Source organism: Drosophila melanogaster, chromosome 2R (genome assembly GCF_000001215.4).
Source record: "Drosophila melanogaster chromosome 2R".
In the NCBI taxonomy this organism is placed as follows: Eukaryota; Metazoa; Arthropoda; class Insecta; order Diptera; family Drosophilidae; genus Drosophila; species Drosophila melanogaster.
In genome coordinates this window covers 19869496-19886293 of record NT_033778.4, presented here as the reverse complement: position 1 = coordinate 19886293, position 16798 = coordinate 19869496, and the positions used below count along the sequence as shown (strand labels likewise).

The 16798-nt window shown below is 43.3% G+C and overlaps 1 protein-coding gene across 1 annotated transcript; it reads left to right on the top strand.

Annotated features, from left to right (window-relative positions):
* Positions 1-5373: 5373 nt before the first annotated feature.
* Positions 5374-7458, top strand: CG13872 (uncharacterized protein). Its single transcript, NM_137605.3, has 2 exons — positions 5374-5815; positions 5891-7458. The coding sequence occupies exons 1-2, from the start codon at positions 5441-5443 to the stop codon at positions 7355-7357; spliced, it is 1842 nt and encodes a 613-aa protein (NP_611449.1). The 5' UTR covers positions 5374-5440; the 3' UTR covers positions 7358-7458.
* Positions 7459-16798: the final 9340 nt, after the last annotated feature.

Sequence of the window (16798 nt, the reverse complement as noted above, 5' to 3'; positions counted from 1 at the left end):
TTAAGCAATGGCTAACAGTCTTTAAAATAAACTTTTTATGTAGTATATGTTACAAATTTGAAAACAATTGTGTTATAAATTATCAAACTTAAATATCAAGTGAACAATTGAAAGCTTCTGCAGTTTTCTTATCTAAATCAAAAGTACCAAATATTACTATTTTTACTGACCCCAACAATTGGGTTCCTCACCTTTTTTCTACCTGCACTGGAGCTCGTTACCTCCCATTTGTGTTTGGAGAATTCTTTCTTTGGTCTTTTCACCCACACTCCCCGAGTCTTGTCGTATGTCACCGGCAACTTGACTGAGTTGTTAGTTTTACTGTACCTCTTGTCTCAGTTGTTGCTGTTATTGCTGCTGTGTTTGTTGTTGCCGCTTGTTGTTGCTGCTCCATCACATCATAAAAACGTGTGTGCTATAGATTTCCTCCCGAGTTTTTGTTATTGTCGCCGCTGGTTCGGGTTATTTATGTTTGCCATGTTGCGTTTGTCAGGTTTTTGCATTTGAAACAGACGCGCTTGAAAGCGTTATGACTTAATTCTTATATGGCGCTCCGACATGATATGGATGCATAATCCGGACAAGCGATTCCGCTGGGGAAAAGGACATTTTAAGTCACCTTTTTCTCTGGCAAACATTCGCAATTACATTTTGCAACATGAAGTATTTACATTGCAAGTTCAATTGTTGTCAATTGTGCTGCACTCAGGCAAACACTACTACTACTGCAGCATCCTTTGCTAATTGAATCAAACTTAATTAAAAATGTCTTGACATGGCATAAATCTCCGAGGACTTTCCCACCTGCACAGGTGAATAAAAGTAAAGAAGGGCGAAAACATATGCCAGCAGCTGTTTTGCTTCAGGGCGGCCTCAACTATTTATTTGCACAAAAAATATAGCAAATGTCAAATGTGTGTTTACACAGCCCGAATGCGAATGCACACACACACACACACACTAGTACGGCAAAGGAAAAGGTAAAGCTCTGAGCTGCCTTGAAGAAACAACAAAGAAAATTGCTTTAGTAAATCCTAACGAAAATAAACACAAAACACAACTTGAGTAGCAAAGCAAACAGAGCCCGGAAAAGGTGCGCCCAGGTGGGCTAGGGATTGGTCGGGTGGTTTTTCCTTTTCGGGCGGCTGCAGATCCACATTTGCAAAAGTCAAAAAGGGTTAAGGAAAGCTCCAAGTGTTTATTATGTGTGGGTGCGAATGAGCCCCGCTCCTGCTGACTTTTCACCCATACGTGAGCGCTCTCATATTGCCCTGCCCTATGTATGACACTTAAACATGCAAAGCTGCTTGCCAAGATGATTTATATTAGCCATGATTTCCAGCCATTTTTAGCACTCTGCGCTCACCCCGTTTGGAGATCTTTCGCCGGGCGTCGGAGGTGTTGATTGTTGTTGAAATTTCTGCTGGGACAGGACGAAATAAGTGCTGTGACATATTTCGGGCCATGATAATAAAAAGTTATTTGGTTCCCTCTCTCTCAGGAGAAGTGATTACATGGCCAGGATATTGTGCGAGTGACTCTAAGCAGCATTAGGGCATAGAGCGAAAAGCTGACATATATATCTGCTAAGATACAGGTAAGTTCTTAAATATATGTATGTATGTACATATATGGGAAGGGAAATGTATACCCGAAATTAATAGTTGCTGACTGCGAAAATTGCAAAACTTGATCCGCAATTTCTTGTCGCACTCATAACCATGGATTATGCAGGCCAAATGTTGGTCAACTTCTTCAGTGAAAACAATTACATGGCCACAAAGCAAACTCGTTGGCAACGCTACGTATACGTAATGCGGAAATGGGCGGTTGGGAGATGGCTAGCATAGAATAGCCACACACAAATACCCCAAATACACACGGTCGCACTCTGGCTATCAAATTAAGTAATTGCATAATTGTTTCACTAGCATTTTACTATGCCCACGGGTGGCCAAAGTGACGGAGACATCCAACCATCCAGCCATACACGCCACCACCCATCCACCATCCTCCTTCTTGGCCTTTTATGTGTGTGCCAAGTTTCTTTTATTTGCCTTTTGGTCGATGGCTAATCCCCACCCCTCTGCCTTTTGCTACGTGCCTGTCTTTGAGTTTTCGTGGCTTCGGCCCCGCCCACTCCGCCTACTTCTTTGCCGGCTCCCCTCATAAATCAGCGTCAAATCGCCGAGGTCTCAGTCCGTAGCCACGGACTCCGTAGTTTCTAATTGTTTTGTTATAGACACATATCCGTGCCGTAGCGTGGCCCATTCGAATGTAAAATGCAAATGCCTGCAGACCGCAAATGTTGTAAATGCCCGCCGCACCTACCAACCATGCCGCTCTTCCCACAAAAATGGTGCACCTGAGTGGGACACACAGGCGATTGCACCTGCGCACAGTGGACAAGAAATTAATCTATTTTCTAAGTATTTGTCTATATTTATTTATTTAAAATATAAGATATTGCAATATTTAAATTTTTAAGGTTCACAGAGGTACATTGCTGGTTGTATTATTATGGACATATGTTGCAAACAATATTGTTGCAAATAATATTGGATACTTGGCCTACTGTGCTGCGGTCAGGCAACTTTGTGGTGGCCACTTGAGCTCCGAGCTGGCTGACTAGTGTGCCCGGCGTGATAAGGCCAACAGAGCGGTCAAATATGGCGCTAGCATTATTACCCTCGGCCGAAGGATGTCTGTGTTTGCTGGTCGGAATCGGATTGAGCGTGTGAATGTGGCAAGGTAAGCATATATGTATATACCTATATGGACTTACAGGAATGCAATGTCCTTCTGGCCTTTTGTTTTGAAAGAACCAAGGCCAAAACAAAATATTTTAAAATTAAATTCCTTTTATATTGACCAGATGAAAAAGATCGTCGGAAAAGATGATAGCCCTGTAGGTCCATAAATAAATCAATTGGCTGTCCAACCATTCCTAACATTTTCATTTGGGCATTCCTCTGCCTCGTAGTTTTCCCCTTTCTTACCATCACAGCGGTTTTTCATGGCTGTTTATTTATAACCCATCCATATTGCACTGCAAATCGAACATTTGTCATTCATAATTACTGGCACTAAGCTCCGATTGATCTACTCCTTCTGAAACTGAAGACGTGCCGCTGAATCTGGATTTATTATGTAGTCGCAGTAGGGGCAGCAGATGCACTCGATGGAAAGAACAGGCCATTTGCCGCGCCTCGTTGCTAATTTTAATATTATTTTTGGAAATCTCATAAGAGATTTTCCCCTTTCTGCTGCATTTTCCCTTTCCGTTTTTTTTTTTTTTCGCCTAGCCGCTTCTTTGATGCCCCGAACTGTTGATGTCTTTATTGCAGTGGGTATGTCTTGCTGCTGTTCGCATTATAATTTCCATTTCATTTTCATTCAGCAGCAGCTCAGCCCGTGGATCTTCATCGGATCCCTGGCATCTTCACGGGGCTTTGGCTGTCTATAATTGGCTTGTCTGGCCCACCATCTTTTGTAGGGGGAACTCGTGTGCGGGTGCGCACTTTTAATCAAGATCAAGAGTGATAAATTAAAGTCTCCATGGGAATCGAGAATAGAGGGGTTTTGGCAGTGATTGAGAAACTGGCCCCACCCTACAACCAGAGTAGATTACTTACCGGAATTTGGAAATAAATGTAAATTATCTATATACATTTTTGCACAAATGATGATATATTTATTAGTAAGCAAACCAAACATTGTTTATTGCAGATCGCTACCGAGGTTAGTGTGCTATATAAGACAAGTACTTATATTACGCTGACGCATTTCGCAATTCGGTGACCTCGTGACGCACTGGCCATAATAATGAGCTGCACATTCCCTGAAATGCGTTGGGAGCAGAAATCAAAAACAATACTGCTGCTGCAACATAAACAAATGCGATTATAAATCGAGGGACTGAGAGCCGACAAAGGAACTCTGTGGCTCTGAAAATCCGATTGTCAGTCACCGCCTTTTGCATTCCAAAGCGTTTTCGAGCGTCTGAAGTGGATTCTAAGAAACTTTTGCAAATGTGCGTTGTGTTTTTTGCATATCAATTGAGGGGCACAATGATGTGTATGCGTGCACGAGTGTATGTCAGTTCATGAAACAATGTAGTGGCGGAACAAAAAGAGCCCTTGACAGGGGCTAATAGCTAAGGTCAACAATTAAACTCATTCTGTCCGTCTCGAATGACTCCCCATTCTCATTTGCAATGCCGGAGTTTAGGGGCTGTCTATCTGCTTGGCTGACAACTGCAGCGCCATCTATTTGCCATGCATTAATTTTAGATCGCCCAGGAAAAACGACCCACGGCTTTACTTGGGCACTGGGCGGGCTGGCTGTAGAAATTGAAATTCAAACACAGGAAAAATCAATCGCCCGCACTGTCAATGTGCCCGCATTTTCCGCTCTTTTCTGTTCCGGAGCTGCTCGTTTTGTTTCAGTCGTATTTTCATTTCGTTTGATTTTATTTTATTTTAGGAACGGGGAACCACATTTCACCTTCCCCGGGATTCCATGGCGCGCCAACTATGTAAATATTTGTCACGACCGCATGAAAATATTTGTTCAGACTTTGATTCACTTTTTAAGCGGGACATAGATTTGTGACCAGACAACCAAGAAAGGCATGTAGATGATTTAATTAGCCATTTATTACATAGGAAATAACAACAAATACAAAAACACTCTGTTAATAATAATTTAAATAATAATAATTAAAAAGTCTCTGATTAGAATGAGGCATAAGCATAACTTGATAAATCATTTAAGAGTATCATATATTCTATATGACAGTTGTGCACTTTCACTAGATATTGTTTTCCTAAGTCTTCTCTTTGAGAGCACTATTATGGAGGAAATATTGAGGCACTCACTGATGCTTGTTGTTTTTGCTCGTTCGTTTGTTGAAATGTGTATCTTGTCCCCAGTGCATTTCCGCTCGAAATGCATCATAAAAGTATTTCAAATGAACAGTAGTAAATCAGGCAGCAAACATGCATTCTGATGCGCGATGCGCGGTGAGCGGGCGGTGGAAAAATTGTTGGGTAAACAAATATCGACATCAGCATGCGTGCTGGTTTCGTGATAAATATGCATTCTCCCCACCCATATGAAAAGCATTCAAACACCGAAGACCGTGGAACGTCAGAAATGCAGCGGCGCACTTGTCCGGGATATCTGTCCTCTGGGAGGAATCCCAGCGACAGGTGTTTTGGTCCGCGGGGGAGTACTGAGTTTTGAATATGTGATGCGTTCATTAACTATTTAAAACATTCAATAGTTATGAAAAATAAATTGAACACTGTAATTTGTTATTTAATCTAAGTGTGTGCTCAAGTAGGTATTATGGTATCTTTAATATTTCACCTTTCTTCCAGCTGACAAACGAACAGTTCCCCACATTTTTAATTCGTAAATCCAAAATTCAGCCCGAATGTTTGAAATTGAATCGACGAAGACTGTGCCGCCACTTCCGCCAAAATGTCCTTGCCGCCAACCAGATCACAAGGACTGCGGTGAGGGAAACAGGGAGCTGCAGGCGGAATACCACCTCCTAGATATTGCGGATGTCACGGACAGCGTTATGAAGGTAATGAGGATCTGCGGTCTCCGTCCCTGGGAAGTCAAGCGAGCCGCTGGGGTCATCAAGAGATCCCTGCAGCACTACGAAGAGATCGTCCAGAGGATCGACCGAGTGCCCCGAAAACGATTCGCCAAAGAGAGTTTCCTGCACGGGTTGGCTCACGAGGCGCAGATGTCCCGAATGGATGCCCAGATGGCTTACTCTATTGTAAAAAGAGCATTCAAGGTAGGTCGTATTGAGCAATACAGGTTTCTAGCATATACTATTTCATTATGCAATTATGGTTATGGTATTCTGTAGGCCTTTTACTTTGCCACCGGAATAGAGGGACGTCGGTACATTTGCCTGGCGGACAAGATGAGCCACGAGATGGAGTGCCTCTGGTTGCATGCCGCTCGCCGCACGGCGCAGATCCACGCCGTCTTGGCCGGACTCATGTACTCCGAGGAGCTACAGTTCGAGGAACGGATCGAGTGTGTATACAAAAACCTATTCGATGTCCTAAAGAAACGAATCCTCTGGGCGGATAACGTGACCTGTACGTGTGGACAGCATACGGCCCCCATATCACAAGCACCTTCCAAAACTCCTTCCTCCGCCACGGCGCAAGTGGAGGTGCTCTACGGCAGATACAATATGGCCGTAAGTAGTGCTCCCTCAAAGATTTCCACTCGAGGAGGGACGCAAAAACCATCGGCGGCGGTTAGTACTGCGTCATCACGACACAATCACATTCTGAAAAAGGTCGACCAGCCTTTTTCACAAAAGCAAACTCCACGGAAGGGCAGTAGCACCACCTCTGCTAGCAAGACCAGGTGTAACTGCCCGCACCTGAGATGTTGCCGGGCAAATGGTGAAGCCCGGGAATCGCCGGAGATTACAGCGGAATGCAGCCAGGGACCGTACATCTGCCGTTGGTTGCCCTACACTGAGGAGGACGATGAGTTCCCGGAGCACCAGGTGCCCTTTCCACCCATGGAAGTGGTGTGTCCTCCATGTCCCAAGGATGATCTGTCCTGCGACTCAGAATGCACATGCACCTGCCAAGTGTGCACTTGTCAGCCGGAGTTCGATGACGGAAGCGATGAGGGGGAAGATCAGGGCGAGAACTTATCCAAATTTGGAGTGGAAGACCAGGACACGGACTTTTGCTATGTGGCTCCATTCCGTGGAAGCAGTGTCGAAAGGATAGCCCGACTAAAGGCAAAGGAACAGCTTTTGGAAGTGGAAGAGCACCTTGAGAACGAAGATAAGGAAGAGGATGAGGAGTTCCAGTGCGGCTGCACCTGCGAGTTAAAGCAGCATGCCTATCCGCACCTCTTCACCTACTTGACACCATTTAGGATCAAAGAAGAGCTGGTGGACAAGACCCATCCAAAGGAGGAAAGGATGCAAACAGTGGAAGATAGTGAAAGTGAGGATCTGCTGTCAAAGCCACCGCCTCCTGGCGTATCCTTAAACACCTATCGCTGCTGGGTGAAGCCCCCATCGAGCAGCCATTCTAGTGATGAGGCTAAGCCACCACTCGTGGTGGTTATGGGCGAAAAGCGTAAGAGCAATTTTCAGGTTACGGTCAAGGAACAACATCACTCCAACCAAGCCTCAACTGTTCCGCCAGCAGCTCCACTACCCAAGGCTCCTGTCCTGCCAAACAAACCAGCTCCAACTCCAGCTCCCTCAAAGCCTCCACCTGTCTCTCAAAAAGCGGAGGAGGACAAACTTACCAAGGAAGATATCTTGGACATCATAGGCTTAAGATTTCGATAGGGAAATATCTACGTTTAATGTAAAACTAATTGTTGAATCTTGAGATGGGAGCTCAAAGTATATAAAGAATAAATAAAGAGTTCGTGTGCTGTGTCAATGGGAAGCTCATCATTCATTATGATTTTTTATACCCGTTACTCGTAGTTTAGATTCATATTGTCATAATCTCGTATTTTATATAATCGGTTAAAAACCATAGTTTTGCCGATTGAATGACAGCTCAAAGGTTGTATTTGTAACCTCAGCTGCGCACACAAGCACTTTGTTTCCGGCACTTAACTAATGTCATGGGGAAATCGAAGTTGGCCAACGCAATTTGCTGTCCAATACTTTTGCGAAGTTATTTGATATTTTATTCCATATTTTTATTGTCAAGGGCTTTGTTGCATATTTCTGCGCTTGGCGAGTGCGTGTTTGCATTTGTGTTTCTCTGTTTACCCAACGAACTGTCAATTGATTGTCAAATTATAAAGCAAAAACGGTCAGTTGGAAAAGCAAGTAGGGGAGGGTCCCTGTCCCTTGAAAATGAAAACTGTTTGCTTTGTCGCCAACAACACTTTGCAACAGTATGCTGACAGGATCCATGGGGAGGGGCTGGTATCAAATCGAACCACTTCAGCTACAAAACTATGCGAAACATTATACAACACGCATCGCCGACAAAACGTTTTCGAAGGACCCACAATAGAAATCAGCGACTGAATCAATTCCTGATTTCTGACACACGATATTTCGCATTGTGTGTTACAAATAATAGGGGGTGCCACGCCCCACAATGGTCGACATCGGGCGAAGCATTAATTTACAAAATAGGATACATACGCGATATTTGCATTTTTCGATCGTTGGCGCTGCCATGCCCAAAGCTCGTTACAATCAAATCACGTAGGAATTTCATTTTTGAAGTAAGAGAGGAGTACGGAAAAACCCAGGAGTTACCGAACTTTTTCGGCTGTCGTAATTACAGACAAATTGTGAAAAGTATTGCTCGACATGGGCGGCACAATACAGGATTTGTTTTGCTTGACAAGGGGCGCACGAAAGTTTTGTGACAGACGCTTTTAAGCAGAAAATTGTTTGCTCATAACTTTTGACATCCCTTCGGGGGGTCAGAGTGGTGCTGGTGTTTTGAAGCCTATCAGGGAACAATAATAAAAGGGTAAAAGCTGACAGAGTCCTCGAATAATGTGTTTTAATCAATCCAATATGAGCTTGATACCGCCAGCCACAAAAGTAAAATAAAACGTCGGCCTCTAATGGCTTGGAACGTGAATCCTCACAAGTCAGTGGAGCAATGTGTGTGTTTCACACAGAAAGAAAGAAATATATAATATGTTTGAAGATACAATATGTAAAATGTGCTTTTAGGATCATATTTGGTCGTAACTCTCAGTGTAACTTTCAACAGAAGCTAAAAGTTCGCTGTAGTCTCAACACTTCTCTTTTGTCTTTAGCACAACAAATCGTTAACTTTGAGTGCAGGATCCGTTGGCTTCCATAAACTTTAAGTGAGTCTTCATCGTTGCCATCGTTGTCCGATGGCCATAAATTTCTAGTTCGCTCTGCAGAAGGCCATTAAAAAATTCCTGGTCGCATCGAGTGCGCAACACTGGAGTGTCTGGAACCCTTGTTATGACCACGGGATGATGCGCATTGCTCATTAACACGAAACTAATTAATTGCGCTATTCAGCTAAACTATCGTGTAGCGATGGGTAGACATTACCGGCTTTCTTGATTGATCGCCTGACGTCGCCTGCGTGATCTTGTAGGGCTAACGAGCACAGGTCCAAGAGCCCAGAAACTTGGCATCGGCGAAGGGGTCCGCCATTGCATTTTAAACGCTAATTTATTGTTAACTGCACCATGTTGCCGGTATGCAAAAATGTTGGCCGGCATATGCAATTAATTGTAACAAGGCCCGCTAGTCATTCGACCAAGCGAGCAGACTTTAACGAGGCTAAGACAGGGGTACATTCAGCAAAAAAAATGGTGTTAACAGAGGGTCAATATTATAGTGTAGCGCAAAAAATGATATTATAAGTGTTGAATTAATTGGTTTGATAAGAAAGCTTCATTCACTGTGTCAAATAAAAATGTTTTGAATACAAATTTTTTGAATTCTAATATACAGTACTGGAATTGTATATGCAATACAAGTAAACAAACGAACACTTTATGGTTTTCTTAAATATTTAACAAATTTTTATCTATTTTTCATATTTGATATTATTTCTCCCTCTGCATGTACAAAGACTTTAACTAAATCTGAAGCGGAAACAGGGCATTTGGATTGGCAACACTTTCCAACTGCACTCGAACGCGTGTTAACCCGCTGCAATTTACGTGTTAATTTGGAGTCGTGTCTCAGCAAATGTTTGGCTGCTGCCCCCGAAAGACTTCTGGCCAATGCCGGCAGCCTCACTTTTACCCGAACGGATTTCGGCGAAAGTTTTTGGCCAAGAAGAACTACCTGGCCAATATGCGAAGGTGGGAAGCGTAATGCATATGTTGCCAGTAATTGCCGGGGGGCAAATGCAGCAGCTCCAACTGCCACAATGGCATTAGGCTGGTCCAATTCCGGGGAAAGCTGCCACTTGAGGAAAACAACACACACTAGATTGATATTCAGATCGAATTGGAGACTCCAAAGCCGCCATTACCGGGAGTTAGCAATTCGAATTGGCCGACTACTATGAAATGCACCACTAAAACTTTAACTATTTGCTGGCAAACAAACTCTCGAAACAAAACAACATTTTGATCACTTCCCATTTCATTGGGCTCATCCAAATCTCACGAATCCACTCGCCATAATACAGAGGCAAAGAGTTCTACCGGCAACTATGCAAACCATCAATCAGGCCAACTCGCTCGCAACTATTTTTAAAATCAATAAATACCCATAAAGTTGCTGGCGAAACTTTGGCTTCCGCAATTCTATATAAGTACTAGCATTTATCTAACCAGCAGATGAACGCTGACAGCCCAACTAGTTTTTGAATACGAAAATGCTTGCCATAGTTGCGCGAATGTTTCAAAAACTTTTACGCAAAATCCGTACCCGAACAGAAAGCCAGAAAACCGAGACCCCAAAGCCGCAGAACGCACAATGCCACGCCCACAGCTCCAGCTACAGCCCCCGAGTTATCCATAACATCTGGCTCTACGAAACTGCAGCTTGTTTGTGGTTGCGAGTATCTATCGAATGCAGTTGCGAGTGCGATGCCGAGATACTCGTAGTACTCAAAGTACTTGCACTTCGCAGCCTTTTTCTGTTGTTTTTGTGGCGTTAAATAGTTGAAAGTTGAGAGTGTTGCATGTTGCAAAGCCTGTCGCTGCGGCTTGGCTAACACACACACTCACCGAAGACAAATCATTGGGCTTTATGACACTGGCAACATGTGTTGCCGCTCAAAATATTTAACCGCAGCAAAGCTCTTCGAAAATCAGCAGCTACGGTTTGATTAATGGCAACGTTCAGGGGCGTTTTCAAACTGAATGTATCCATCAGATACGTAGTTTGTCAACGACGCTTTCCACCGACATAATCATCAATTAATGCGCTATTAATAGAGGCTTTTCCCCCATTTTTTTTTTTCGAATGGAAAGGGGGCCAACACTTAGTGCCCGACATGTGTTAGTGTCAACTTGATTGAGCTGGAGTCTCCAAAAATTTAACAAAGAAATGTGGAAATGTAGAAGCGGGAATGCCCTTTTATAAAAACCTGAAAAAATATTGAACTACGATTTTAAATATTATGAACCACACAAGAGCTATTGAATCAAACGTCAAACCCCTAACCCTTTCCACTCTTAATTGCTGCCAAATTATGGTGCCATTAAAAATTCAATTCATGGCCCAGTTCGATTTGAATTAATCAATCAAAACCGACATACACTGACTTATTATCGAAAAACTCGAAGGTCGAGCCAGCTAATTTACTGGCCATAATTAGCATGGGCCAACGAAATGTTTGGGAACATTTTACAGTATTTCAGGCTGCAGCATTTGGTAATGCGATGGGATGGGCCGCAGATAGACAATTTTCCATGGCAGTTCCACAGTGAGTGTGTGGCATATGCATTAACCCCTTGATTTCGGGCTCTTAACTGGCACGCAACGGCCTTGTTTCGATGGCCAGGGCCTCTCTTGGCAATAACAAGATGCACTGGAAGAAATTGTACTATAAAAACCAAATAAATTTCATTTCATCTAAAATGTGAAGTCCGTTCGAGACACAAGATTAGGAAACTAAAGACAAACTATTTTCCGTACTAACCTAATTTTAGTACTTTACATTAACAATTTCTTCTTTCTTTGTATGCATATTTATTTCTCTACATTTTCTTGCCGCGGGTTATTTAAAAAAGACTTTTCAAACAGTTTACTGTGCGGTTACAGTTGCAGTTGCTTTTAAGTGCGTTCCTGACCCAAAGTCTCCGAAAAGAATCATTCATAATTAACCGGGAAGGGGCTTATGTTGGATACAACGAATACTTTGTAGAATTTGTGCGGTGATCAGTGGATGCCATTATCACCATCCTCATTCCCTTGATTTCGTATGCATCCCAGCCAGCTGGGATGCCATGAACTTTGTACAAACACCATCCAAAAGATGCAAAAACTTTTACATTTAACCACATTTATGGGCCGCTGCCAGCTGCTGCTGCTCGAAGCCCAATGTTTTGTGGGGAGATGGGGCCAAAAACCTTTGGAAGCTTTCGAAAAGATTTTCACCTTTTATATTAGATGCCGGGCGAAAGTTTATTGTTTTCCTCAAGTTCGCGCTAGGCATGCGGCACTCCATTTCCATTTCCATGCGAAAGGATAAGCCAGGACTTGGTCGTGCCGAAGGATGTGTGAGTGTGCGATATGTAAAATTGATTTGCCAGCGCTCGCAGTGAGTTGCTGCCATTTGTTTGCTTTGTTTAGGGATAATCCCATACATTAGACCTATGTAAGGGTCTTGCGTTATCTTTATTTATTTTTTTTTTTTACGTTCTGTTCTGTTGTGTGTTTTTTGGCTAAAAACTGATTCTCAAGGCATTTGTGCATTCCGAGAAAATTTTATAGCCATAAATGCGCCAGATTTGCGTTTACTCGTGAGGATTATTTTCCCATTTCCCCCGACTGGGAGCGAAACTTTCCGAATTCACATAAAATTAGCAAATATTACATTTGCGCCCGGGAAGAGCTCCCAAAAGGTTGAACATCCTTTTCGGCTCTCAGCTCTCGGCACTCAGCTTCTGTCTTCCGCAACCGGACTCGAGTTTATTTTGTATATTTTAAGAAAACTTTTTTATTGCCGTAAACAAAGTTTTCCACGCAACGGGGAGTTATTTAACGTATATAACTAAAAAAAAAAGAAATGAAATTCTAGCCAGCGAAAAGAACGTCTACGAAATAAGTCAGCGAAGTGGAAAGGCTCCTTTCCCGATTCTTATTTTTGGCCTGGCTCACATGCTCGTTGGCGCTGATTGACTGGCTTTTTGGGGGCGTGGAGTGGCGGGAGGTGGGTGTGGTAGCCTAAATGGGTCCCAGACAAGAGAAAATCCCGCCGATACGCACGCAGATAGGTTAATGTTAATGTGTGTGGCAAAAACTTTTCAGTTTTTTTCTTTTGTTGGCAATTTACAGTTTATCGGTTATGTCATCTAAATGGTCGTCATGCGATTTGCTTCCCATTATCATTTACCGCAGATAATAGCGAATGGATGTCCCGAAACTTTATACATATAATGACCTTATCAACTTTTCGAACAGAGTGGATAAGAGTCTATTATAGTATATTGGTTAAGATAAGTTTGGAAATCTTAACAATGTATCCTTAATTCCGCACTTTCAAAGCTTATTATTAACTTGCACACTTCAAAATAAATAAAGTAGATTAGGGAAATCATTTTCATCATTAAAATACACATTCGTACCCATCGATCGAGACACAGATAATCACTCATGTGTCCGCAGATTGCGTCTCTGATTTATAACGACTTTAAGCAGAACATAATGCACTCAGACTTGGCATTATCTCGACTGCATTTGACGCATCCCGGCGCGAAGAAACGAAATTAATTACAACAGTTTGTAAGACACACGCACTACAAGTTAACAGTGTACAATCCCCCCTCGGAAAATCCCCACTACCGAAAGTCCACGCTTATCTGACGGTTTGTTTCCTCTGTTTGTTGGCCCTTGTGGGGTGTTGGTTGAATGCAGTGGGATCTGCAGTTGTGCATTTCTGCTGGGTCTGGATCCAAAGGTCTGGGCCTTTGTCTTGCACTTGCCATGCATCCGTCAACACAGAGTTGTTGTTCTCGACTAGCTCACGACTCCTCCGGCGGACACAAAGTCCTTGACTTGCATTTTTGATAAACAACGTGTCAACTTTGTCGACATAAACCATAATCTTCAGTGTCAGTTTGACTTACAACTCGTGTACTTTTCACTACGCCAGCGACTGGTAATCACGTCTGGGTCGAGACACTGGGTCTTTGGATTCCAAGTAGGTGGGTGGAGGTAGGTATAAACAGCCCGAAAGTGAAGTAAATTCCCCTTAGTCTGGCAGCTGCGGGAGTAGTTTGCCTTTTCGGGGACACGTGCCACCCTCCGATTAATAAGTAGCAACTGGCAAATGCTCTTGGAGTGGAACCTACTCCCAGATCATTAGCGTAATTAAATGTGGATGAAAAATTTCACTTAATTTAGCGTGCGTCTCTGGCCTTGCTCATAACTCGAAAAAACCGAAATACAATTAATCAGACGGAGGGCCAAAAAGGAGGCATGTGGTCGCAGTACAGTGAAGTCTGGGGCATGTTACCCCGACTGCGACAGCACCTAGAAATTAAAGTAAGTGTCGGGCGGTCCGAAGACCCTGCCACATGACGCACGCACTTCTGTGCCTCCATCCCCTCACTGCCGCAACAGCTATCCCCATTTCGATAGTCTCGGCTCCTGCTACTGTTGTTTGTGCGTCGGTCTCTCTGGGTGACAACGGAATGTTGTCAGCTTAATTTTTTAATAATGCTAAATTTAGCCAACAGAGCAACAGCGGGGCAATCAACAAGTCCTGGCAGCCATGTAATTTCACTAAGTGCAAGAAGCCAGCGATGCGTGGCGACTCCCTCCAGATCCCCTCCAGAATCTGGCCCATTCCAGTAGTGCGAATTTATCGTCACTTGCTCAAAGCGTGACATTGAAATTGTAAATTAGCTGGGCATCGGAAGGAGCAACATTTCGACGGGATCGGAGAGCATTTTGGCGCCAGGGAAATGCATTACATTATGGATTAAAATAATTTTGTATTAGCTATGGAAGATTTGATGTTAACAAGATAAGACCCATTTTTGATGGGTCAAGACATTAAAAGAGTATATAAATGTTTATATTACTTCATCAAAGATTTGCTTCATTTATAAAAATAGCTTGAATAAATGTGCAGCTCGAGCATCGATTTAAATATCAACTAATCCAGGGTCTTAAGATACGTATCGGGCCGTGTAATCCCTGTATATGACTAGTAAGATGGGATGAGATGAGATGACGAGGCATGCCGTTTACAATGGATGGCTGAACCAAGAGTCGTGGAGCGGAACCTACTAAAGATGGGATACTCGGCCGTCGGAGGCGAGTGCATTGTGCTCTGGAGTGCACTTAAAGGATTTTTTACAAGGCAGCGCGACGAAGGAAAATCAACAAATGATGACAACTACCCGTGCAAGGACCACCAGCTACCCCCGATGATTTGGTTCGGTCCTGCTCGCGTTTCAAGTGTGTTTGTCCTTTCAAAATGTTTTTCTTTTCTAGCGACTTGAGTGCTTGGCGTATTCTACTAATTTTATTTCTACACGCCCCATGGTATCCCGAATCTTGTTGACAAAAATCTCAAATGTGTGTTCGACCGTGCGCCGTCTGTCTGCCATAATAACCATCCGACCATCTATCCATCCATCCATCTATCCATCCATTTATCCAGGTTCCTGCAGTGATCCCAAATGAGCAGGTAGTCCGTCATTGATTCCTATTCGCGCGTGTTTAATTCCCAAATCAGCGCACCGAGATCTTGAGATCCTCGTCCTCGAAGCGTTGTCATCCGTTTGTTTGTTTTTTTTTATTATTATTTCCAGGGTTTGGGATTCGCAGCCCTTTGTTCGGAGTTTTTTCGCTTTGTCTTGTTTGTGCGGCAGCCGCTGATCTTATCAGCGTTTTGTTTCGTGAGGCATTAAAAATTTGTCATTTGTTCCCCATTGAGTCCGGGTTTTGTGAGAGCTCGATTGTCGCCCGACTTGTCATCGCATCTTCTCCATTGAGTTGGACCAACTGTTTTTATTTTGCGCAGAGGGCCGGGGAAAAGGAAGCAGCTGGTGGACCTGGATCGCATCTCATTGGATCTTTGGCCGTTGAACTGCGGCTGTCCGGAGCAATTTGGTAATTGCTGGCTCAGGGCAAACGCTGCCAAATTTCAGAGGCCACATAATTGGTGAGCGCTATTCAATTAAGCTTCTTGCGCTTATGCTGAGCTAGAAATATTTCGGTTAGATAAGATTGATTACAATCAAACATTACTGGGATTGCACAGTTGTGGAATATTTTGGTCGAGACCCTACACAGTCCTAATCGGACTATAAGCCCATAACCCGCACACCTCATCACCATACCATTCTGTTGCAATGGCATTAGTTGTCGGGAGTTTACCTCACATCCAATCCATTCCATGTTGATATGCACTTCTCTATTTGCAAATACTGATTATGTTTACATGCATACATCCAATGCCCAGTGTCCAAACAATGCTGGCAACTCAATTGTCCGGCCAAGGACAATTGGTCGTATGCGTAATGCCATATGAGCAGAGCTCCAGATGCGTAATGAAAATTTGCGCCGTCTGCATTCTGAGTATAGTTCAGTGAGATGCCAAGACAGAGGACTCATGTCCCGGCTTGAGTAGACAAAATCAATTTGATTTTGCGGTTTTCGGGGCAGTACATGGGACATTTGGGCGCCCAAAACGGAGAATCGTCTGCCGACCAGGAGCAATTTGCATTCCAGGACATACAGGTCGCAAATGAAACCGATTCGGCGAACAGTACTAAATGGACCGGTGTAACTCAGCTGCATTTTAGTATAGATGCATCAAAGTCAGAGCAAATTAGGGGGTGATACGGACCGACTCTATTCGGCACCCAAATTCCGAGTGGAGAAGGCCTGCCGAGTGGCCCATCGAAAGTTGCCAACGTCAGCGAACACTTGCCCAAATAAAACTTATGTGAATTGAGTAACAAGTCGAACACTGAATACTTTAAACTAAAGTGTATGTAATAAATTAGATTTCAATGAAATTGAATAACTCAGGTTTGTAATTTTGTATCCATAGTAAATAACCTTGCTCATCCACCTTTCAAACATATTTTTTATTATTATATTTATGTCAATCTGATCGAA